This window comes from Oncorhynchus tshawytscha, linkage group LG24 (genome assembly GCF_018296145.1).
Source record: "Oncorhynchus tshawytscha isolate Ot180627B linkage group LG24, Otsh_v2.0, whole genome shotgun sequence".
NCBI lineage: Eukaryota > Metazoa > Chordata > Actinopteri > Salmoniformes > Salmonidae > Oncorhynchus > Oncorhynchus tshawytscha.
In genome coordinates this window covers 29,034,075-29,060,128 of record NC_056452.1, presented here as the reverse complement: position 1 = coordinate 29,060,128, position 26,054 = coordinate 29,034,075, and the positions used below count along the sequence as shown (strand labels likewise).

At 42.1% G+C, this 26,054-nt stretch overlaps 1 protein-coding gene across 1 annotated transcript in view; it reads right to left on the bottom strand.

The window, feature by feature from the left end:
• The window catches only part of LOC112223208 (calpain-2 catalytic subunit), a 45,290-nt gene extending 20,322 nt beyond the window's left edge, over positions 1-24,968 (bottom strand). The window contains exons 1-9 of the mRNA XM_042305638.1: positions 24,408-24,968; positions 24,081-24,325; positions 18,442-18,511; positions 16,096-16,214; positions 15,531-15,664; positions 14,573-14,741; positions 14,414-14,497; positions 1,637-1,722; positions 512-586 (exon numbers count right to left, since the gene is read on the bottom strand). Coding sequence (XP_042161572.1) covers positions 512-586; positions 1,637-1,722; positions 14,414-14,497; positions 14,573-14,741; positions 15,531-15,664; positions 16,096-16,214; positions 18,442-18,511; positions 24,081-24,317 — 974 coding nt within the window. The 5' untranslated portion in view covers positions 24,318-24,325; positions 24,408-24,968. The remainder of the gene's footprint in view (positions 1-511; positions 587-1,636; positions 1,723-14,413; positions 14,498-14,572; positions 14,742-15,530; positions 15,665-16,095; positions 16,215-18,441; positions 18,512-24,080; positions 24,326-24,407) is intronic.
• Between the last annotated feature and the right edge of the window lie 1,086 nt (positions 24,969-26,054).

Here is a 26,054-nt window from a genome sequence, read left to right as displayed (position 1 = left end):
TGGGAGGGAACACAGGAGAGTTAACCTCTTGGTGTTAGGGGGCAGTATTTTTATTTTTGGAAAAAACGGGAACGTTATTTTTCCAAATATGAAAATACTGCCCCCTAGTCACAAAATTAATGACACAGTGCCATCACTTATGAGAAGGACAACTCTTAATGGCACAGTGCCATCACTTATGAGAAGGACAACTCTTAATGACACAGTGCCATCACTTATGAGAAGGACAACTCTTAATGACACAGTGCCATCACTTATGAGAAGGACAACTCTTAATGGCACAGTGCCATCACTTATGAGAAGGACAACTCTTAATGACACAGTGCCATCACTTATGAGAAGGACAACTCTTAATGACACAGTGCCATCACTTATGAGAAGGACAACTCTTAATGACACAGTGCCATCACTTATGAGAAGGACAAATCTTAATGGCACCGTGCCATCACTTATGAGAAGGACAACTCTTAATGACACAGTGCCCGTCCCCAAGGGGTAGTGGCCGACTTACCAGAACTCCCCATCCTCAGCAACATGAACCAGCTTCAGCTTCTCGTCGGGACGGACATATTTCCATTCACTAGAACTGATCAAAGGGATCCAGCAGTCAGTGTAAATATTGGGGGGTTACAGGTGATCATGGTAATAGTGGACGGGGGTTACAGGTGATCATGGTAATAGTGAAGGGGGGTTACAGGTGATCATGGTAATAGTGGGGGGTTACAGGTGATCATGGGTAATAGTGAGGGGGTTACAGGTGATCATGGTAATAGTGGGGGGTTACAGGTGATCATGGTAATAGTTGGGGGGTTACAGGTGATCATGGTAATAGTTGGGGGGTTTACAGGTGATCATGGTAATAGTTGGGGGGTTACAGGTGATCATGGTAATAGTTGGGGGTTACAGGTGATCATGGTAATAGTTGGGGGGTTACAGGTGATCATGGTAATAGTTGGGGGGTTACAGGTGATCATGGTAATAGTGGGGTGAGGTTTTACAGGTGATCATGGTAATAGTGGAGGGAGGTTTTACAGGTGATCATGGTAATAGTGGGGGGGGGTTTACAGGTGATCATGGTAATAGTGGAGGGAGGTTTTACAGGTGATCATGGTAATAGTGGGGGGAGGTTTTACAGGTGATCATGGTCTGTGCAGTAAGCAGAGATATCCTACATTACACTAGCAAAACGGTAGTAACTGCTCATAGCGTGGAACTGAGAAAAATGGTTTTCATTTACCTTAGTTTCACAGTAACCTTATCCAGTTACTGCTAACATGACCTCCATTTTCTCCTAAACACAATATAATAGAGGCAGGATACTTGTCCACGTGATTAAATGTGTATTTAATGTAGCAAAAATGACTCTTTTTGGACCAATTTAGCCATTACTGCCTTTGTGCTTGGTAGGGCAGTTTTCCACTCTCAATATTGTTTGGTGTAGGTCTTTCTTGTGGACACAGTGGGCATATCGTAGCCTGGTACCAGACCTCTTTGTCCTGTCTTGCCAACTCCTTTGGTGACAATGAGCATTGAAGTTGACAAGACAGCGCAAAGAGATCTGGGACCAGGCTGTAGAGCTTGTTGGTCTTGTAGTCTATTTCAGTGTGCTGCTTGGAAGTCATGATCATTCCCTCACCCATCACTCCAGGGCCCAGTCCACTCCACCTGTCCCCAGGGGTTCCTGATGCGAATCAGCTGGACCGGGTCTCCATGGAGATGGACCTGGATTGAGAACAGGACTCACTTAGGCCTGTGGTCTTATTTAACACACCCAGTACTGTGTTTTTCCACCATATGTTTGTGGATTTATTGAAAGGGTAGGACAGTCAAGGAAAGACATAAAAGGTAGAAGAGCCTTTCAGAAAAACAGATGATCCTGGGGTTAGAGCCATTCAGAAAAACAGATGATGCTGGGGTTAGAGCCCATCAGAAAAACAGATGAACATGAGGTTAGAGCCATTCAGAAAAACAGATGAACATGAGGTTAGAGCCATTCAGAAAGACAGATGAACATGAGGTTAGAGCCATTCAGAAAAACAGATGAACATGAGGTTAGAGCCATTCAGAAAAACAGATGATCCTGGGGTTAGAGCCCATCAGAAAAACAGATGAACATGAGGTTAGAGCCCATCAGAAAAACAGATGATCCTGGGGTTAGAGCCCATCAGAAAAACAGATGAACATGAGGTTAGAGCCCATCAGAAAAACAGATGAACATGAGGTTAGAGCCCATCAGAAAAACAGATGAACATGAGGTTAGAGCCCATCAGAAAGACAGATGAACATGAGGTTAGAGCCCATCAGAAAGACAGATGAACATGAGGTTAGAGCCATTCAGAAAAACAGATGATCCTGGGGTTAGAGCCCATCAGAAAAACAGATGAACATGAGGTTAGAGCCCATCAGAAAAACAGATGAACATGAGGTTAGAGCCCATCAGAAAAACAGATGATCCTGGGGTTAGAGCCCATCAGAAAAACAGATGAACATGAGGTTAGAGCCCATCAGAAAAACAGATGATCCTGGGGTTAGAGCCCATCAGAAAAACAGATGAACCTGGGGTTAGAGCCCATCAGAAAAACAGATGATCCTGGGGTTAGAGCCCATCAGAAAAACAGATGAACATGAGGTTAGAGCCCATCAGAAAAACAGATGATCCTGGGGTTAGAGCCCATCAGAAAAACAGATGAACATGAGGTTAGAGCCCATCAGAAAAACAGATGATCCTGGGGTTAGAGCCCATCAGAAAAACAGATGAACCTGGGGTTAGAGCCCATCAGAAAAACAGATGATCCTGGGGTTAGAGCCCATCAGAAAAACAGATGAACATGAGGTTAGAGCCCATCAGAAAAACAGATGATCCTGGGGTTAGAGCCCATCAGAAAAACAGATGAACATGGGGTTAGAGCCCATCAGAAAAACAGATGATCCTGGGGTTAGAGCCCATCAGAAAAACAGATGAACATGAGGTTAGAGCCCATCAGAAAAACAGATGATCCTGGGGTTAGAGCCCATCAGAAAAACAGATGAACATGAGGTTAGAGCCCATCAGAAAAACAGATGAACATGAGGTTAGAGCCCATCAGAAAAACAGATGAACATGAGGTTAGAGCCCATCAGAAAAACAGATGAACATGAGGTTAGAGCCCATCAGAAAGACAGATGAACATGAGGTTAGAGCCCATCAGAAAACAGATGAACATGAGGTTAGAGCCCATCAGAAAAACAGAAACAGATGAGCCCATCAGAAAAACAGATGATCCTGGGGTTAGAGCCCATCAGAAAAACAGATGAACATGAGGTTAGAGCCCATCAGAAAAACAGATGATCCTGGGGTTAGAGCCCATCAGAAAAACAGATGAACATGAGGTTAGAGCCCATCAGAAAAACAGATGAACATGAGGTTAGAGCCCATCAGAAAAACAGATGAACATGAGGTTAGAGCCCATCAGAAAACAGATGAACATGAGGTTAGAGCCCATCAGAAAGACAGATGAACATGAGGTTAGAGCCCATCAGAAAAACAGATGATCCTGGGGTTAGAGCCCATCAGAAAAACAGATGAACATGAGGTTAGAGCCCATCAGAAAAACAGATGAACATGAGGTTAGAGCCCATCAGAAAAACAGATGATCCTGGGGTTAGAGCCCATCAGAAAAACAGATGAACATGAGGTTAGAGCCCATCAGAAAAACAGATGAACCTGGGGTTAGAGCCCATCAGAAAAACAGATGAACCTGGGGTTAGAGCCCATCAGAAAAACAGATGAACCTGAGGTTAGAGCCCATCAGAAAAACAGATGAACATGAGGTTAGAGCCCATCAGAAAACAGATGATCCTGGGGTTAGAGCCCATCAGAAAAACAGATGAACATGAGGTTAGAGCCCATCAGAAAAACAGATGATCCTGGGGTTAGAGCCCATCAGAAAAACAGATGAACCTGGGGTTAGAGCCCATCAGAAAAACAGATGATCCTGGGGTTAGAGCCCATCAGAAAAACAGATGAACATGAGGTTAGAGCCCATCAGAAAAAAATGACAGCCCATGAAAAACAGATGAACCTGGGGTTAGAGCCCATCAGAAAAACAGATGATCAAAACAGGTTAGAGCCCATCAGAAAAACAGATGAACATGAGGTTAGAGCCCATCAGAAAAACAGATGATCCTGGGGTTAGAGCCCATCAGAAAAACAGATGAACATGAGGTTAGAGCCCATCAGAAAAACAGATGAACATGAGGTTAGAGCCCATCAGAAAAACAGATGAACATGAGGTTAGAGCCCATCAGAAAACAGATGAACATGAGGTTAGAGCCCATCAGAAAAACAGATGATCCTGGGGTTAGAGCCCATCAGAAAAACAGATGAACATGAGGTTAGAGCCCATCAGAAAAACAGATGAACATGGGGTTAGAGCCCATCAGAAAAACAGATGATCCTGGGGTTAGAGCCCATCAGAAAAACAGATGAACATGAGGTTAGAGCCCATCAGAAAAACAGATGATCCTGGGGTTAGAGCCCATCAGAAAAACAGATGAACCTGGGGTTAGAGCCCATCAGAAAAACAGATGATCCTGGGGTTAGAGCCCATCAGAAAAACAGATGAACATGGGGTTAGAGCCCATCAGAAAAACAGATGAACATGAGGTTAGAGCCCATCAGAAAAACAGATGAACATGAGGTTAGAGCCCATCAGAAAAACAGATGATCCTGGGGTTAGAGCCCATCAGAAAAACAGATGAACATGAGGTTAGAGCCCATCAGAAAAACAGATGATCCTGGGGTTAGAGCCCATCAGAAAAACAGATGACCTGGGGAGAGCCCATCAGAAAAACAGATGATCCTGGGGTTAGAGCCCATCAGAAAAACAGATGAACATGAGGTTAGAGCCCATCAGAAAAACAGATGATCCTGGGGTTAGAGCCCATCAGAAAAACAGATGAACATGAGGTTAGAGCCCATCAGAAAAAAATGACAGATGAAAAACAGATGAACCTGGGGTTAGAGCCCATCAGAAAAACAGATGATCCTGGGGTTAGAGCCCATCAGAAAAACAGATGAACATGAGGTTAGAGCCCATCAGAAAAACAGATGATCCTGGGGTTAGAGCCCATCAGAAAAACAGATGAACATGAGGTTAGAGCCCATCAGAAAAAAAAACAGATGCCCATCAGAAAAACAGATGAACATGAGGTTAGAGCCCATCAGAAAAACAGAGATGAGGTTAGAGCCCATCAGAAAAACAGATGAACATGAGGTTAGAGCCCATCAGAAAAACAGATGAGGTTAGAGCCCATCAGAAAAGACAGATGAACATGAGGTTAGAGCCCATCAGAAAAACAGATGATCCTGGGGTTAGAGCCCATCAGAAAAACAGATGAACCTGGGGTTAGAGCCCATCAGAAAAACAGATGATCCTGGGGTTAGAGCCCATCAGAAAACAGATGAACATGAGGTTAGAGCCCATCAGAAAAACAGATGAACATGAGGTTAGAGCCCATCAGAAAAACAGATGAACATGAGGTTAGAGCCCATCAGAAAACAGATGAACATGAGGTTAGAGCCCATCAGAAAAACAGATGATCAGAAAGAAAAACAGATGAACATGAGGTTAGAGCCCATCAGAAAAACAGATGAACATGAGGTTAGAGCCCATCAGAAAAACAGATGACATGAGGTTAGAGCCATCAGAAAAACAGATGATCCTGGGGTTAGAGCCCATCAGAAAAACAGATGAACATGAGGTTAGAGCCCATCAGAAAAACAGATGAACCTGGGGTTAGAGCCCATCAGAAAAACAGATGAACATGAGGTTAGAGCCCATCAGAAAAAAAACAGCCCATGATCCTGGGGTTAGAGCCCATCAGAAAAACAGATGAACATGAGGTTAGAGCCCATCAGAAAAACAGATGATCCTGGGGTTAGAGCCCATCAGAAAAACAGATGAACATGAGGTTAGAGCCCATCAGAAAAACAGATGAACATGAGGTTAGAGCCCATCAGAAAAACAGAGATGAGGTTAGAACAGCCCATCAGAAAACAGATGAGGTTAGAGCCCATCAGAAAAACAGATGAACAGATGAACATGAGGTTAGAGCCCATCAGAAAAAAAACAGATGAAAAACAGATGAACCTGGGGTTAGAGCCCATCAGAAAAACAGATGATCCTGGGGTTAGAGCCCATCAGAAAAACAGATGAACATGAGGTTAGAGCCCATCAGAAAAACAGATGAACATGAGGTTAGAGCCCATCAGAAAAACAGATGAACATGAGGTTAGAGCCCCCATCAGCCCAAAGACAGATGAACATGAGGTTAGAGCCATTCAGAAAAACAGATGATCCTGGGGTTAGAGCCCATCAGAAAAACAGATGAACATGAGGTTAGAGCCCATCAGAAAAACAGATGAACATGAGGTTAGAGCCCATCAGAAAAACAGATGATCCTGGGGTTAGAGCCCATCAGAAAAACAGATGAACATGAGGTTAGAGCCCATCAGAAAAACAGATGAACCTGGGGTTAGAGCCCATCAGAAAAACAGATGAACCTGGGGTTAGAGCCCATCAGAAAAACAGATGATCCTGGGGTTAGAGCCCATCAGAAAGACAGATGAACATGAGGTTAGAGCCCATCAGAAAAACAGATGAACATGAGGTTAGAGCCCATCAGAAAAACAGATGAACATGAGGTTAGAGCCCATCAGAAAAACAGATGAACATGAGGTTAGAGCCCATCAGAAAAACAGATGAACATGAGGTTAGAGCCCATCAGAAAGACAGATGAACATGAGGTTAGAGCCATTCAGAAAAACAGATGATCCTGGGGTTAGAGCCCATCAGAAAAACAGATGAACATGAGGTTAGAGCCCATCAGAAAAACAGATGAACATGAGGTTAGAGCCCATCAGAAAAACAGATGATCCTGGGGTTAGAGCCCATCAGAAAAACAGATGAACATGAGGTTAGAGCCCATCAGAAAAACAGATGATCCTGGGTTAGAGCCCATCAGAAAAACAGATGAACCTGAGCCCATCAGAAAAACAGATGAACCTGGGGTTAGAGCCCATCAGAAAAACAGATGAACATGAGGTTAGAGCCCATCAGAAAAACAGATGAACATGAGGTTAGAGCCCATCAGAAAAACAGATGAACATGGGGTTAGAGCCCATCAGAAAAACAGATGAACATGAGGTTAGAGCCCATCAGAAAAACAGATGAACATGAGGTTAGAGCCCATCAGAAAACAGATGAACATGAGGTTAGAGCCATCAGAAAAACAGATGATCCTGGGGTTAGAGCCCATCAGAAAAACAGATGAACATGAGGTTAGAGCCCATTCAGAAAAACAGATGATCCTGGGGTTAGAGCCCATCAGAAAAACAGATGAACATGAGGTTAGAGCCCATCAGAAAAACAGATGAACCTGGGGTTAGAGCCCATCAGAAAAACAGATGAACCTGGGGTTAGAGCCCATCAGAAAAACAGATGATCCTGGGGTTAGAGCCCATCAGAAAAACAGATGAACATGAGGTTAGAGCCCATCAGAAAAACAGATGATCCTGGGGTTGAGCCCATCAGAAAAACAGATGAACCTGGGGTTAGAGCCCATCAGAAAAACAGATGATCCTGGGGTTAGAGCCCATCAGAAAAACAGATGAACATGAGGTTAGAGCCCATCAGAAAAACAGATGAACATGAGGTTAGAGCCCATCAGAAAAACAGATGAACATGAGGTTAGAGCCCATCAGAAAACAGATGAACATGAGGTTAGAGCCCATCAGAAAAAAGACAGATGAACATGAGCCCATCAGAAAACAGATGAACATGAGGTTAGAGCCCATCAGAAAAACAGATGAACATGAGGTTAGAGCCCATCAGAAAAACAGATGACAGCCCATCAGAAAAACAGATGAACATGAGGTTAGAGCCCATCAGAAAAACAGATGAACCTGGGGTTAGAGCCCATCTGGGGTTAGAGCCCATCAGAAAAACAGATGAGCCCATCAGAAAACAGGTTAGAGCCCATCAGAAAACAGATGAACATGAGGTTAGAGCCCATCAGAAAACAGATGAACATGAGGTTAGAGCCCATCAGAAAACAGATGATGTTAGAGCCCATCAGAAAGACAGATGAACATGAGGTTAGAGCCATTCAGAAAAACAGATGATCCTGGGGTTAGAGCCCATCAGAAAAACAGATGAACATGAGGTTAGAGCCCATCAGAAAAACAGATGAACATGAGGTTAGAGCCCATCAGAAAAACAGATGATCCTGGGGTTAGAGCCCATCAGAAAAACAGATGAACATGAGGTTAGAGCCCATCAGAAAAACAGATGATCCTGGGGTTAGAGCCCATCAGAAAAACAGATGAACCTGGGGTTAGAGCCCATCAGAAAAACAGATGATCCTGGGGTTAGAGCCCATCAGAAAAACAGATGAACATGAGGTTAGAGCCCATCAGAAAAACAGATGAACATGAGGTTAGAGCCCATCAGAAAAACAGATGAACATGAGGTTAGAGCCCATCAGAAAGACAGATGAACATGAGGTTAGAGCCCATCAGAAAAACAGATGAACATGAGGTTAGAGCCCATCAGAAAAACAGATGAACCTGGGGTTAGAGCCCATCAGAAAAACAGATGATCCTGGGGTTAGAGCCCTTCAGAAAAACAGATGAACATGAGGTTAGAGCCATTCAGAAAAACAGATGAACATGAGGTTAGAGCCATTCAGAAAAACAGATGAACATGAGGTTAGAGCCCATCAGAAAAACAGATGAACATGAGGTTAGAGCCCATCAGAAAGACAGATGAACATGAGGTTAGAGCCCATCAGAAAGACAGATGAACATGAGGTTAGAGCCATTCAGAAAAACAGATGATCCTGGGGTTAGAGCCCATCAGAAAAACAGATGAACATGAGGTTAGAGCCCATCAGAAAAACAGATGAACATGAGGTTAGAGCCCATCAGAAAAACAGATGATCCTGGGGTTAGAGCCCATCAGAAAAACAGATGAACATGAGGTTAGAGCCCATCAGAAAAACAGCCCATCAGAAAAACAGATGAACCTGGGGTTAGAGCCCATCAGAAAAACAGATGAACCTGGGGTTAGAGCCCATCAGACAGATGAACATGAGGTTAGAGCCCATCAGAAAAACAGATGAACATGAGGTAGAGCCCATCAGAAAGACAGATGAACATGAGGTTAGAGCCCATCAGAAAGACAGATGAACATGAGGTTAGAGCCCATCAGAAAGACAGATGAACATGAGGTTAGAGCCATTCAGAAAACAGATGATCCTGGGGTTAGAGCCCATCAGAAAAACAGATGAACATGAGGTTAGAGCCCATCAGAAAACAGATGAACATGAGGTTAGAGCCCATCAGAAAAACAGATGATCCATCAGAAAACAGATGGAGGTTAGAGCCCATCAGAAAAACAGATGAACATGAGGTTAGAGCCCATCAGAAAAACAGATGAACATGAGGTTAGAGCCCATCAGAAAAACAGATGATCCTGGGTTAGAGCCCATCAGAAAAACAAAACAGATCCTGGGGTTAGAGCCCATCAGAAAAACAGATGAACCTGGGGTTAGAGCCCATCAGAAAAACAGATGATCCTGGGGTTAGAGCCCATCAGAAAACAGATGAACATGAGGTTAGAGCCCATCAGAAAAACAGATGAACATGAGGTTAGAGCCCATCAGAAAAACAGATGAACCTGGGGTTAGAGCCCATCAGAAAAACAGATGATGAGGTTAGAGCCCATCAGAAAAACAGATGAACATGAGGTTAGAGCCCATCAGAAAACAGATGAACATGAGGTTAGAGCCCATCAGAAAGACAGATGAACATGAGGTTAGAGCCCATCAGAAAGACAGAAACATGAGTTAGAGCCCATCAGAAAAACAGATGATCCTGGGGTTAGAGCCCATCAGAAAAACAGATGAACATGAGGTTAGAGCCCATCAGAAAAACAGATGAACATGAGGTTAGAGCCCATCAGAAAAACAGATGAACCTGGGGTTAGAGCCCATCAGAAAAACAGATGAACATGAGGTTAGAGCCCATCAGAAAAACAGATGATCCTGGGGTTAGAGCCCATGAAAAACAGATGAACCTGGGGTTAGAGCCCATCAGAAAAACAGATGATCCTGGGGTTAGAGCCCATCAGAAAACAGATGAACATGAGGTTAGAGCCCATCAGAAAAACAGATGAACATGAGGTTAGAGCCCATCAGAAAGACAGATGAACATGAGGTTAGAGCCCATCAGAAAGACAGATGAACATGAGGTTAGAGCCATTCAGAAAAACAGATGATCCTGGGGTTAGAGCCCATCAGAAAAACAGATGAACATGAGGTTAGAGCCCATCAGAAAAACAGATGAACATGAGGTTAGAGCCCATCAGAAAAACAGATGAACATGAGGTTAGAGCCCATCAGAAAAACAGATGAACATGAGGTTAGAGCCCATCAGAAAAACAGATGATCCTGGGGTTAGAGCCCATCAGAAAAACAGATGAACATGAGGTTAGAGCCCATCAGAAAAACAGATGAACCTGGGGTTAGAGCCCATCAGAAAAACAGATGAACCTGGGGTTAGAGCCCATCAGAAAAACAGATGAACATGAGGTTAGAGCCCATCAGAAAAACAGATGAACCTGGGGTTAGAGCCCATCAGAAAAACAGATGAACATGAGGTTAGAGCCCATCAGAAAGACAGATGAACATGAGGTTAGAGCCCAACAGAAAGACAGATGAACATGAGGTTAGAGCCCATCAGAAAAACAGATGAACCTGGGGTTAGAGCCCATCAGAAAAACAGATGAACATGAGGTTAGAGCCCATCAGAAAAACAGATGAACATGAGGTTAGAGCCCATCAGAAAAACAGATGAACATGAGGTTAGAGCCCATCAGAAAAACAGATGAACATGAGGTTAGAGCCCATCAGAAAAACAGATGAACATGAGGTTAGAGCCCATCCATCAGAAAAACAGATGAACATGAGGTTAGAGCCCATCAGAAAACAGATGAACATGAGGTTAGAGCCCATCAGAAAAACAGATGAACCTGGGGTTAGAGCCCATCAGAAAAACAGATGAACATGAGGTTAGAGCCCATCAGAAAAACAGATGAACATGAGGTTAGAGCCCATCAGAAAAACAGATGCCCATCAGAAAAACAGATGATCCTGGGGTTAGAGCCCATCAGAAAAACAGATGAACATGAGGTTAGAGCCCATCAGAAAAACAGATGATCCTGGGGTTAGAGCCCATCAGAAAAACAGATGAACCTGGGGTTAGAGCCCATCAGAAAAACAGATGATCCTGGGGTTAGAGCCCATCAGAAAAACAGATGAACATGAGGTTAGAGCCCATCAGAAAAACAGATGAACATGAGGTTAGAGCCCATCCATCAGAAAGAAAAACAGATGAACATGAGGTTAGAGCCCATCAGAAAAACAGATGAACATGAGGTTAGAGCCCATCAGAAAAACAGATGAACATGAGGTTAGAGCCCATCAGAAAAAAGACAGATGAACATGAGGTTAGAGCCATCAGAAAAACAGATGATCCTGGGGTTAGAGCCCATCAGAAAAACAGATGAACATGAGGTTAGAGCCCATCAGAAAAACAGATGAACATGAGGTTAGAGCCCATGAGGTTAGAGCCCAGAAAAACAGATGATCCTGGGGTTAGAGCCCATCAGAAAAACAGATGAACATGAGGTTAGAGCCCATCAGAAAAACAGATGATCCTGGGGTTAGAGCCCATCAGAAAAACAGATGAACCTGGGGTTAGAGCCCATCAGAAAAACAGATGATCCTGGGGTTAGAGCCCATCAGAAAACAGATGAACATGAGGTTAGAGCCCATCAGAAAAACAGATGAACATGAGGTTAGAGCCCATCAGAAAAACAGATGAACATGAGGTTAGAGCCCATCAGAAAGACAGATGAACATGAGGTTAGAGCCCATCAGAAAAACAGATGACTGGGGTTAGAGCCCATGAAAAACAGATGAACATGAGGTTAGAGCCCATCAGAAAAACAGATGATCCTGGGGTTAGAGCCCATCAGAAAAACAGATGAACCTGGGGTTAGAGCCCATCAGAAAAACAGATGATCCTGGGGTTAGAGCCCATCAGAAAAACAGATGAACATGAGGTTAGAGCCCATCAGAAAAACAGATGAACATGAGGTTAGAGCCCATCAGAAAAACAGATGAACCTGAGGTTAGAGCCCATCAGAAAACAGATGAACATGAGGTTAGAGCCCATCAGAAAGACAGATGAACATGAGGTTAGAGCCCATCAGAAAGACAGATGAACATGAGGTTAGAGCCCATCAGAAAAACAGATGAACCTGGGGTTAGAGCCCATCAGAAAAACAGATGAACATGAGGTTAGAGCCCATCAGAAAAACAGATGATCCTGGGGTTAGAGCCCATCAGAAAAACAGATGAACATGAGGTTAGAGCCCATCAGAAAAACAGATGAACATGAGGTTAGAGCCCATCAGAAAGACAGATGAACATGAGGTTAGAGCCCATCAGAAAGACAGATGAACATGAGGTTAGAGCCATTCAGAAAAACAGATGATCCTGGGGTTAGAGCCCATCAGAAAAACAGATGAACATGAGGTTAGAGCCCATCAGAAAACAGATGAACATGAGGTTAGAGCCCATCAGAAAAACAGATGAACCTGGGGTTAGAGCCCATCAGAAAAACAGATGAACATGAGGTTAGAGCCCATCAGAAAAACCCATCAGAAAAACAGATGATCCTGGGGTTAGAGCCCATCAGAAAAACAGATGAACATGAGGTTAGAGCCCATCAGAAAAACAGATGATCCTGGGGTTAGAGCCCATCAGAAAAACAGATGAACCTGGGGTTAGAGCCCATCAGAAAAACAGATGAACCTGGGGTTAGAGCCCATCAGAAAACAGATGAACATGAGGTTAGAGCCCATCAGAAAAACAGATGAACATGATGAGGTTAGAGCCCATCAGAAAAACAGATGATCCTGGGGTTAGAGCCCATCAGAAAAACAGATGAACATGAGGTTAGAGCCCATCAGAAAAACAGATGAACATGAGGTTAGAGCCCATCAGAAAGACAGATGAACATGAGGTTAGAGCCCATCAGAAAGACAGATGAACATGAGGTTAGAGCCATTCAGAAAAACAGATGATCCTGGGGTTAGAGCCCATCAGAAAACAGATGAACATGAGGTTAGAGCCCATCAGAAAACATGAGCCCATCAGAAAAACAGATGTTAGAGCCCATCAGAAAAACAGATGAACATGAGGTTAGAGCCCATCAGAAAAACAGATGATCCTGGGGTTAGAGCCCATCAGAAAAACAGATGAACCTGGGGTTAGAGCCATTCAGAAAAACAGATGATGCTGGGGTTAGAGCCCATCAGAAAAACAGATGAACATGAGGTTAGAGCCATTCAGAAAAACAGATGAACATGAGGTTAGAGCCATTCAGAAAGACAGATGAACATGAGGTTAGAGCCCATCAGAAAAACAGATGAACATGAGGTTAGAGCCATTCAGAAAAACAGATGATCCTGGGGTTAGAGCCCATCAGAAAAACAGATGAACATGAGGTTAGAGCCCATCAGAAAAACAGATGAACATGAGGTTAGAGCCCATCAGAAAAACAGATGATCCTGGGGTTAGAGCCCATCAGAAAAACAGATGAACATGAGGTTAGAGCCCATCAGAAAAACAGATGATCCTGGGGTTAGAGCCCATCAGAAAAACAGATGAACCTGGGGTTAGAGCCCATCAGAAAAACAGATGATCCTGGGGTTAGAGCCCATCAGAAAGACAGATGAACATGAGGTTAGAGCCCATCAGAAAAACAGATGAACATGAGGTTAGAGCCCATCAGAAAAACAGATGATCCTGGGGTTAGAGCCCATCAGAAAAACAGATGAACATGAGTTTAGAGCCCATCAGAAAGACAGATGAACATGAGGTTAGAGCCCATCAGAAAGACAGATGAACATGAGGTTAGAGCCATTCAGAAAAACAGATGATCCTGGGGTTAGAGCCCATCAGAAAAACAGATGAACATGAGGTTAGAGCCATTCAGAAAAACAGATGATCCTGGGGTTAGAGCCCATCAGAAAAACAGATGAACATGAGGTTAGAGCCCATCAGAAAAACAGATGAACATGAGGTTAGAGCCCATCAGAAAGACAGATGAACATGAGGTTAGAGCCCATCAGAAAGACAGATGATCCTGGGGTTAGAGCCCATCAGAAAGACAGATGATCCTGGGGTTAGAGCCCATCAGAAAGACAGATGATCCTGGGGTTAGTGCCCATCAGAAATAAAGGTGAACCTGGGGTAAATGGTGCTGGTACAGTGTGGACACTGTGATATGTAGGTACTTTACCTCTTCAGCACCGGTGACAGAGTATGCGTGTCCCTTCACCAGTTTAAGAGCTGTCACTGCCTCTGTCTCATAGGAATTGGTGATCTAAAAAATAAACAATTGTGATGTTAGTATCTAAATCAATCAATTAATAAATGTAAATATCTAAGTCCAACCTACATCAATGGAACAGCCCAGTAGAGAGCCCAGGCCCAGAGCCTTCTCCATGATCTTGAAGAGGTGAGGAGGAGCTTTGTCCAACTGGTATATCTCTGCTATCCCTCCTGTGAAGTCCTCAAACCCCTCGATGGTGGAGCCACCTGACAGAGACTCATAGCATCCATTCACCCTGAGACAGAGACAGAGAGACAATATATTCAGACTCATAGCATCCATTCACCCTGAGACAGAGAGACAGACAATATATTCAGACTCATAGCATCCATTCACCCTGAGACAGAGACAGAGAGACAATATATTCAGACTCATAGCATCCATTCACCCTGAGACAGAGACAGAGAGACAATATATTCAGACTCATAGCATCCATTCACCCTGAGACAGGCAATATATTCAGTGACACAGTGAGGTCCAACAAGTATTGGGACAGTGACAAGTTTGTTGTTGTTTTGGCTCTGTACTCCAGCACTTTGGATTGGAAATCATATAACGATTATGAGGTTAAAGTACAGACTGTCAGCTTTAATTTGAAGGTATCTTCATCCATATCAGGTGAACAGTTTAGAAATTACAGCACTTTTTGATATTTATGTCTCATGATTATTCACAATTTATTTAAGTAGGCAAGTCAATTAAGAAATTCTGGTGCCCATCAGATTCTTATGTTCTTGCTTTCAAATTCTTATTTTCAATGACGGCCTAGGAACAGTGGGTTAACTGCCTTGTTCAGGGGGCAGAACAACAGATTTTTACCTTGTTGGGTCAGGGATTTGATCATGTAACCTTTTGGATACTAGTCCAACGCACTAACCACTAGGCTACCTGTCACCCCTGGTGCTGTGTCTTAGCATAAACCATGTATCTTAGCATAAATCATGTATGTGTTACAGTACTGTATCTTAGCATAAACCATGTATCTTAGCATAAATCATGTATGTATTATGGTGCTGTATCTTACTTGGCGTAGGCCTTCTCCAGCAGGGCGCTCCAGAACTCAGAGCCCTCGGCTGAGTGAACAAACAGCAGCTTTCCATCTCTGGTGGGCAGCCGGTCGTCAATCACCACGTCCACCCACTCACCAAACTGCCAGAACTGAAGAGGACCACAACAGACAACATTCCATAGAATGTTTCAACATGTCACAAAGAGAGTGAATCCCATGGCAGAACATGGGGAAAGCATACTGGACACTACAACCGTCTCTAAACCTAGAAACGATCTAACTTCCACAGGTGTAAAGTAGGTGTAAAACAAGTCCCCTATGACAGAAATAAAAGGGGAAATTCAGTAAAAGGATCTTGGAAAAACATGTGTACTTGTCTTTCTCACACTAGCAATGACTGACATACTGTATGTGACTGTTTTATCTACTTTAGTTTAAATTCAAGTTGCCCCTGGATAAGAGTGTTTGCTCAATGAACAATATGTAAATGTCAATGAATGGAGAGTGTTGAGGATTGGGAAAAACTAGATGTTAAAACCCTTGACCCCTAACCCCTGACCCCTAACCCCTGACCCCTGACCTGGAAGTGAAAGATGCCAGCGTAGCGGTCAGTGAAGCTCTGTTCAGGAGGAACGACCCTGGCCAGCACTCTCTCGTCCAGGGTCAGTGATGCAATAGCAGCCAGCAGCCAACAGTCCCCTGTAATACACACACACACACACAAACACACACACACACACACACACACACACACACACATATATATATTATATATATATAACATAAATATAAATATATATATATATTATACGTGTGCCAGTCTTGTAGTACTGTATGCAATATTCAGAGACACACTCGTCTGGTTCTGCCAGATTACCGCATACAACAAACATCCTGTTTTGTCACAGTTACAAAACTGTAACAGTGGAAACATCTCAGCGATATTGACAAGACAGGGAGGGAACCCCACAGGAACCCCACAGGAGTGTAAATACAACAGTTGGTGCTATTTTCATAAAGTATGTGTTTGAAGTTTTAACACTCTGAGTTCACAACTTGAAACTGATGCCACTTTGTAACGCAGGTCTCATATTCAAAATAATTTTATTCATTATTATTATGAATTTTGTTTTCTTCACCACACAATCATTGATCCAAAATATACGTTTACTGTGAAATATCATGAGAAAATTGATTTTAGTCATCAAAACACTACATAATGATATCTTCTCAATTGAGTTGTTTTAACAACCCGTTTAAACCAATAGCAGAAAATACAAGAAACAGCTTTATAAATTGTAATTTGAATGTAATACGCTACAGTACTGTCAATTATAGTATATTACCCTGTTTTCATATCAGGCAATACACTATTTTTACATCAGGCAAATGTAAATAGTTTGCTAATGGTTTTATACAGCTCTTTGAATGCGGTCTTAGTGCCAACATCGGTTTGTGGTGGTAAATAGACAGATTTTGTTTTATTTATTTATTTTAATTTTAATGGGGTGCAAAGGAGCAAAATAAATAAATAAATTAAAATTAGATACAGTTGGGAAAGAGGTAGTTGTTTGGGCTAAATTATAGGTGGGCTATGTACAGGTGCAGTAATCTGTGAGCTGCTCTGACAGTTGGTGCTTAAAAGCTAGTGAGGGAGATAAGTGTTTCCAGTTCCAGAGATTTTTGTAGTTCGTTCCAGTCATTGGCAGCAGAGAACTGGAAGGAGAGGCGGCCAAAGAAAGATTTGGTTTTGGGGGTGACTAGAGAGATATACCTGCTGATACGAAATATAACGATGCAAACTCTCTTGGGAAATAGTGTGGTCTACAGTTTATCATGAGATACACTACCTCAGGCGAGAAAAACCTCCAGACTTCCTTAATTTTAGATTTGGTGCACCAGCTGTTATTGACCAATAGACACAGACCGTCAGCCCTCGTCTTATGGAAGGCAGCTGTTCTGTCTTGCTGATGGACCGAAAACCCAGCCAGCTGTATGTTATTAATGTCATTGTTCAGCCACGACTCGGTGAAACATAAGATGTTACAGTTTTTAATGTCCCGTTGGTAGGATAGTCTTGAACGGAACTCATGCAGTTTATTCTCAAATGATTGCACATTGGCCAAAAGGACGGATGGTAGAGGCGAGTTACCCACTCTCCGACGAATTCTCACGAGGCACCCTGACCTGTGTCCTCTGTAACGGCGTCTTCTCTTCATGCGAATGATGGGTATTTGGGCCTGGTCGGGTATCTCGAGTAAATCCTTCACGTCCGACATGTTAAAGAAAAAATTGTTGTCCAGTCTGAGGTGAGTAATCGCTGCTCTGCTCTGATATCCAGAAGCTATTTTCGGTCATAAGAGACGTTGGCAGAATCACTATGTACAAACAACGCCAAAAAAATAAATAAACACAAAATAGCACAATTCTTAGGAGTCCATAAAATGGTAGCCATCTCCTCCAGCGCCATTCAAATGAGAAGATTATCATATCATAGGTAACGTGAGCATTGTGAAAAGCAATACCTTTATATGTGTTTCAATGTGATTTCTAGATGAAACACTGATTCATTTTTGTGGAAAAGTGACTGATTTTGTGTGCCAATTGAAAATGAGCTTTTTTGATTATCTGTTTTGAGTTTTGTACTACGAAAATGTAATTGTGAAAATTGCACCACATACTTGTGAAAATGGCACCAAAGCGATTGAAAACAAAACTGTAATACATCACAGAACAAATATATGCCCTACGTTTAATACATCTATAGACAAAGATTATACTCTTCTGCAATATATCTGTAGACAAACATATGTTGTAGTCTCCTTCACTGTCTGTTGGTGGACACAGAGCCAGAATTAGTGGGAGGAGGATCTTGGGATTAGCAGTATTTACAGCAACACCCCTTCTCTTTGTGAAATATGCTTACCCAGATCTCCTTGGCAGATATCAGTCCTGGTGGCTCCATCGTCAATGAATTTGGGGTTTGAGCACAACTCCTACAGCAGTCACATGTGAGAGACAGAAGAATTCCTTTGTTTACACACTAATTAATTTGATTCATTTGTTAATTCATATAATTGAGCACTGTACATGATTGAGGAGCATTGTCGTATGATAAGTTGCTCGTCAAATCCTACAGCAAACGCATGAGAGAGAACAGAGGAATCTATTTGTTAAACCAGCTGCAATAGGATTGTGAGTTTACTTGACATTTGGGCATAAACTATAGTTGAACCAACATACATTTTCAAGCTCAACTGTATGTTCACTCAATTTAGAATTGAACGTACAATTCAACTTGAGAATTTATGCTACCTTATTTGCATATTTCCCCAGTGTGAAATTAAACTATTTATGAATAAAACATTTTTTTTTAAAGTTTTCTTTATTTAACCAGGGTGAGTTGACTGAGAATACATTCTCATTCACAGCAACGATCTGGAGCAAGTTAGAAGACATGGGTCTAGTTCAAATATAAAGTTCACATTCAAATATATAAGCCAGCGAAGAAACACAAACACCCCCTACCCAAAAAACATAAGATCAATCATAGAATCGTAAAACATTTAACAAATTCTTCCTTAAGAAGGTCCTCGCATAGCCGTCTGGACTGCTTCATAGACCATTCCACAAGCCATGTGCAAAATAGCTCGAAGGGATCTCTGGAAGGGATCTCTGGAAGGGATCTCTAGAAGGGATCTCTGGAAGGGATCTCTAGAAGGGATCTCTGGAAGGGATCTCTGGAAGGGATCTCTAGAAGGGATCTCTGGAAGGGATCTCTAGAAGGGATCTCTGGAAGGGATCTCTGGAAGGGATCTCTAGAATGGATCTCTAGAATGAGGAATTCCTGAGATCGTATCTGATAGTATGTATTTCTGAAGGTTAACAGAGAAGTGAGACGTGGTCGGTAGTCTATGCAATAGGGCTTTTATAATTGTGGAACACTGATACAGAGCGTAGTGATACTGTGATAAACCCAGAGACTTCAACACAGCGGCAGACGCATTCAGAGAGACGATATCGCCATCGTCGAAGACCGCAATGAATGTCGAACTGAGTTATTTGTTTTCTACTATTTAACTAAAGGCAGGACCTAAAAGCACATTTTAATTCTTAACTAACTCGTCAACATGGTTTTGACGGAAAGTCTATCATCGATCCAGATGCCTAGAAATGATCAAATCTGGGACACGATCAATAAGGGCCCCATCCAATGTAAGTATGCATAAATCATCAGATACATTTTTATGAGATTTATAAAATAACATATACTTGTTTTTACCTTGATTAAGTACTAATTTAAGCTCAACAAAGGCTTTCTGCAAGGCGGAAAAAGGCAGATTGAATCATTGAAGCTTCGAAATTGCCTGCTCAGCCATGGGGGCAATAACACAACAATGACCTCTGTATACAGACAATACATACATCAAAAGGTCTTTCTTTGAGGGCCTAGTTACACCCTGGTTTACACCCTAACACAGTGGTCTGAGACTCCTGGTTTACAGGCCACATATAGCCTACAAGTTACATTATTCTGGCTTGCAAAGTGATGTGTAATTCCTATTAGAATGCAGCCAGAGTTAGAATATCCAACAACTGGAACTTTTATCTCTTTTAGTTTATTCTTCAAGGTACTTTTTAAGAAACTTGTAATGAACATGCATTGAGAATGACTGCCATGGGGGAATGTGATTAGTTAGGCAACCTAAATCATATAAACTGGAATAGTCACCTTAGCATCAGGCACAAAAATTTGATTAATTTAGAAAAAAATGTCTGTTATTTATGTTTGTGTAGCATAGGATTAATCAGCCAATCAGTGCACATGGTGTTGAAACAAATCATTCATGAAAATCAACATGCAATAGAGCATGCTGGGAAATATGATAATAATGGGCGTGGTTTGATTGGTTTTGAGAAAATATACATTTGTATCTTTACTCAACAAGCTTCTTCAAATTCAGTTTATTGATTCAACGTACAATCGTAAGGTTGAGTTTAGTCAACATTTGGGCATATAGCTGAACCATCGTACGGTGTTGCCTTCCAAAGGCAAACATGAATTTGTAAATTGACTCAACAGGCTTTAAACAAACATTAGCTCAAATTCTTGAAGTCCACTCAACTCACAGAATGATGCTGATTAAGAAATGGGTTAAATTGGCTTTTTTAGAGTGCAGCAGGCTGATAACACTCTCTGGTCTAGTCAGCTGAGTAAACAATGAGTTGACAAAATCCCCTTTTGATCTAATCTATTAGATTCTATTTTGCCCTGTTTATCAAAAGTGTTGAAAAAAAACTTGTCAATAATCAACTGACTGGCTTTCTTGACATTTATAATATTCTGTCGGTTATGCAATCTGGTTTCCGCTCAGGTTATGGATGTGTCACTGCAACTTTAAAGGTCCTCAATGATGTCACCATTGCCCTTGATTCTAAGCAATGTTGTGCTGCTATTGTTATTGACTTGGCCAAAGCTTTTTATACGGTAGACCCTTCCATTCTTGTGGGCCGGCTAAGGAGTATTGGTGTCTCTGAGGGGTCTTTGGCCTGGTTTGCTAACTATTACAAAGCTTTTTTAGTGTCCAACAAGCTATTTCTCTGTCCTAAACCTTGTTCTGAAAACCTCCAAAACAAAGGTCATGTGGTTTGGTAAGAAGAATGTCCCTCTTCCCACCGGTGTGATTACTACCTCTGAGGGTTTACGGCTTGAGGTAGTCACCTCATACAAGTACTTGGGAGTATGGCTAGACGGTCCACTGTCCTTCTCTCAGCACATATCAAATCTCCAGACTAAGGTTAAATCTAGATTTGGTATCCTCTATCGTAATCGCTCCTCTTTCACCACAGCTGCCAAACTAACCCTGATTCAGATGACCATCCTACCCATGCTAGATTACGGAGACAGATCAGCAGGTAAGGGTGCTCTCGAGGGACTAGATGTTCTTTACCATTCAGCCATCAGATTTGCCACCAATGCTCCTTATAAGACACATCACTGCACTCTATACTCCTCTGTAAACTGGTCATCTCTGTATACCTGTCGCAAGACCCACTGGTTGATGCTTATTTATAAGACCCTTAGGCCTCACTCCACCCTATCTGAGATACCTACTGCAGCCGTCATCTTCCACATACAACACCCATTCTGCCAGTCACATTCTGTTAAAGGTTCCCAAAGCACACAGATCCCTGGGTCGCTCCTCTTTTCAGTTCGCTGCAGCTAGCGACTGGAACGAGCTGCAACAAACACTCAAACTGGACAGTTTTATCTCAATCTCTTCATTCAAAGACTCAATCATGGACACTCTTACTGACAGTTGTGTCTTCTTTGTGTGATGTATGGTTGTCTCTACCTTCTTACCCTTTGTGCTGTTGTCTGTGTCCAATAATGTTTGTACCATGTTTTGTGCTGCGGCCGTGTTGTGCTGTTGTCATGTTGTGTTGCTACCATGCTGTGTTGTTGTCTTAGGTCTCTCTTTATGTTGTGTTGTGGAGTCTCTCTTGTCGTGATGTGTGTTTTGTCCTATATTTTTATTTTATTTTTTAATCCCCTTTTGGTAGGTTCCTCATTGTAAATACGAATTTGGTCTGAACTGACTTCCCTAGATAAATAAAGGTAAAACGCATTTTTTTAAATTATAATGATAATAATCTTTAGACTCAGAGGAGAGGCTATGTTGTGGTCTTTGTGTGTGTCATTTGAAATCCTAACCCTAAAACACAATCAAAATGAGATCAGTCAAACAGAAAGTAGAACAAGTGTCAACAAACGGACCAGCGCCCACCGCCCATGTCTCTAAAGCTCTGGTTACCATTATAATATGTTGTGTCGTGTTTCCATTGTTCTACACCTGGGCAGTTATATCCCCAGGACAGCATTCAGTGTAAATTTCATTTCCTGCACCAAGGTGCCTTTTAAACGGTGACTGTGCTTGTGTATTGTAACTGACAAAGATCTTTGGGTTGACATGATGTCAGCACTGTACAACAACAATAACCACCTCGTTTTCCTCTGGGAGAGTACTTCTTGACACACTCTTAGGAAAAAAATATGATTCCTTCAAGAACCGTTTTCATCCGAAGAACCCTTTTTTTGGAAACAGGGTTCTGAAATAGTTATTTGTAAAGGCAAAGAGTTCCAGCTAGAAACCATCCTCATTTTGAAAACATTTTTAAAGAAAGGGTTCTGTGTGACAGTTTAGAACCCTTTATAGAACCCTTTTGATTCTGAAAAAGAATTTTTCATTGTATTATTTTTCTTCAACGTTAACATCGAGGGTTTGAGTAATATGATCCATTTATTTTAAAAAAAAAGATAGGTGTGAGAATATTTTAAACAGTGCCTATCTGGGGGATAATTGTACAGTACATGTGTCTGGTATTCCCTTAATCATTTGACATATACAGTACTGACAATTTATATTTTTTTGCCATGATTTCTGTCTTTCAAAGTAGTATTTTCTGTGATTTTATTGAGCAGAGAGTAGGAGAATAGAAGGGAGTATGAAGCAGCAGTGTGTTGTATACGGTATACAGCACAATGTCCAGTTTAACAAAGCATTGGTTTTTCAGTGTAATATTTTTAGTGATAATTCAGGAGATAAATTAGCTTAACTTTTTAATTAACTTAATTAACTAAACACTCAATGGTGTAAAATAACCTTAGTGTTGTTTTTTGTGTTGTTGTTAATAACCAGAGTTGAGTCGGACCGTGTCATTTTTACTCTGTGTTGAGTCAAACACTCAAAACCACGCCCACCATTATCATGTTTCCCAGCATGCTCTATTGCAGATCGATTTTCAGAATTGTTTCAATATTTACGTTTGTACATTGATTGGTTGATTAACCTCATGCTACACAAAGATAAATGGCATAACCTTTTCGCACAGCCATCTTCACTAACCCAAGCCGTCAATCTGAATGCAGGTTGCAAGTCATTAAAAGTTCCAATGGTTGAACATCCTTGATCTAGCTAGATTCCAATAGGAACTACACATCACTTTGCAAGCCAGCATGATGTGATTTACAAGCCTGATGTGTAAAACCAGGAGGTTCCTAACACCACTTGGTTAGGGTATAACTAGACTGTAATGTATTGTTATAAAGAATGACATTTTAAAGGCTAATTTGGCTGGTGGAACCATTCATTCTTCTAGGAAGAACCCTTTAAAGTTAAAGAGTTCTTGGTCAAACCATTCTGCTTAGAACCCTTCATAAAAGATTCTATGTACATGGGGTTCTATGAAGAACCCTACTTAGAGAGTTCTAGACCCTTAAATGGTTCTGCTATGGGGACAAACCATATATGGTTCTACTCAGCACCTTTTGTAGCTTAAAGCTTAAATCTCCAATGAATTTTAATTTTGACACTGATTATAATTTTCATTATATATAAAACATATCTATTAACACATTGATAAACTGATACATCTCACAATAACAATACATTTTTCCCTGCTTCAAATTAAACCAGACAAAGACCCTGGTAGTCAAAGCCAGACATCTGGTCGTTGTACATCTAGATTCTAGACTGTATATGGAATTAAAAAGTGCTCTCTTACCGTGGGTCTCTTCCACATCAGCCCCTTGGTCTTGGATGAGTACTTCCCCAGCTCTTTGTACCCTAGAGACTTGCTCTCTGCTGGGAAGGAGGGGTCCTGGAACAGCTTCCCGGACTCCAGACAGCCCTGAAGCAGCGTTTCATAGTCCTGTTGGAGGTACTTTACCGCCTGCTGGTTGGTTCCAACACCGTTTTCCCTCTCCTGCTGACGGGCCAGCCGACCTGCCATAGACGTCATCCTGGAGCCTAGGAGTGGGGAGAACAGTGAGTCCAAAGAGACTAAAGATAGAGGTTGTAGTTTGTTATCGCTGCCTGGATGAAAACCGACCTGGATTTGTTGTTGTGTGTCGCTGGGTCCAACACAGTCAGAACAGAAATTGGGTTTTGCTGTGGAGACCGGTGAGATCCTTGGATGTTATCCTGACTCTTGACTCCTGGGAACAGTCCGCTGTGCTGTAAGGACTGAGTTAGAGGTTAGGTTGCTGTGTTGAATCCCTGGATGCAATCCTAGTTACTGTAATAGTTGTTGTGTGTCCAGGCTCCTGGGGACAGTCAGTGTTGCTGAAGAGACTGTGGAGTCTAGCGTCTGGAGACTGAAGGTGTGATTAATGTGTGTGTGTGTGTGTGTGGGGGGGTGCAGTAGACTGGAGTCGTTTTGTGATGAAGAAGTTTTAGTGTCCTATGGAATGATTACAATCTCACACACAAACACAAATACCTCTGGTTCTCTGTCCTTCTCCTTTATACTGAACCAGCTAACAGAAAAGTAGGAGGCAGAAGCCCCGAGCTAGGGGAGGAGCCTGATGGATAGGAGGACAGGTGTGCTGATGGAAATGAAGCAGACAAGACAATAAGCTTCAGGCCACATCAAACAACAGAGCTACCTGGCGGCCACCCACCTGACTCTGGCCCTAACCTCAGCAGAAATACACACACTGAGAGAGAGAGAGAGAGAGAGAGAGAGAGAGAGAGAGAGAGAGAGAGAGAGAGAGAGAGAGAGAGAAAAACAGTAACCACACCTACAGCCCAGGTAACCTGATCCTTCCTCCAGCTAATGATCTAATGTCACGAGAATGGATGTGTGTGTGTGTGTGTGTGTGTGTGTGTGTGTGTGTGTGTGTGTGTGTGTGTGTGTGTGTGTGTGTGTGTGTGTGTGTGTGTGTGTGTGTGTGTGTGTGTGTGTGTGTGTGTGTGGTGAGGAGAGAGAAGGTTCCTGGACGAAGGGGCAGTGGTGTACCTGGTCTAGTTTTGCAAGTTAAATATGACTGATATGGGTTGGGTCTAATTTCCTCTTTCCCCATGGATGGACACACACACACACACACACACACACACACCTTGATTTCTGTGGGACTTCTCTGTTTACAGTAAAAAAAAATATATATATATATACTTCTCAAACAAGAATCCTGGTTTACTGTAGTTGTTATTGTTGCTGTTCTTGCTGTTCTTATTCTTGTTGTTCTTGTACTTGCTGTTGTTGTACTTGTTTTTCTTGTACTTGCTGTTGTTGTTGCTGCTGCTTTTGTTGCTGTTGTTCTTGTTTGTTGTTTTTCTTGCTGTTGTTGTTGTTGTTGCTGTTGTTGTAGTGGTTTTAGATGTTGTAGTTGTGTTGCTGTTGTTGTAGTTGTTGTTGTAGTTGTACTTGTTGTTGTTCTTGCTGTTGTTGTAGTTGTAGTTGTAGTTGTTCTTGTTGTTGTTGTTGTTGTTGTAGTTGTTCTTGTTGCTGTTGTAGTTGTTGTAGTTGTAGTTGTTGTAGTTGTAGTTGTTCTTGTTGTAGTTGTAGTTGTAGTTGTTGTTGTTGTTGTTGTTGTTGTAGTTGTTCTTGTTGTTGTAGTTGTTGTAGTTGTAGTTGTTGTAGTTGTTGTTGTTGTTGTAGTTGTTGTAGTTGTAGTTGTTGTAGTTGTAGTTGTTGTAGTTGTAGTTGTTGTAGCTGTAGTTGTTGTAGTTGTAGTTGTTGTAGTTGTTGTAGTTG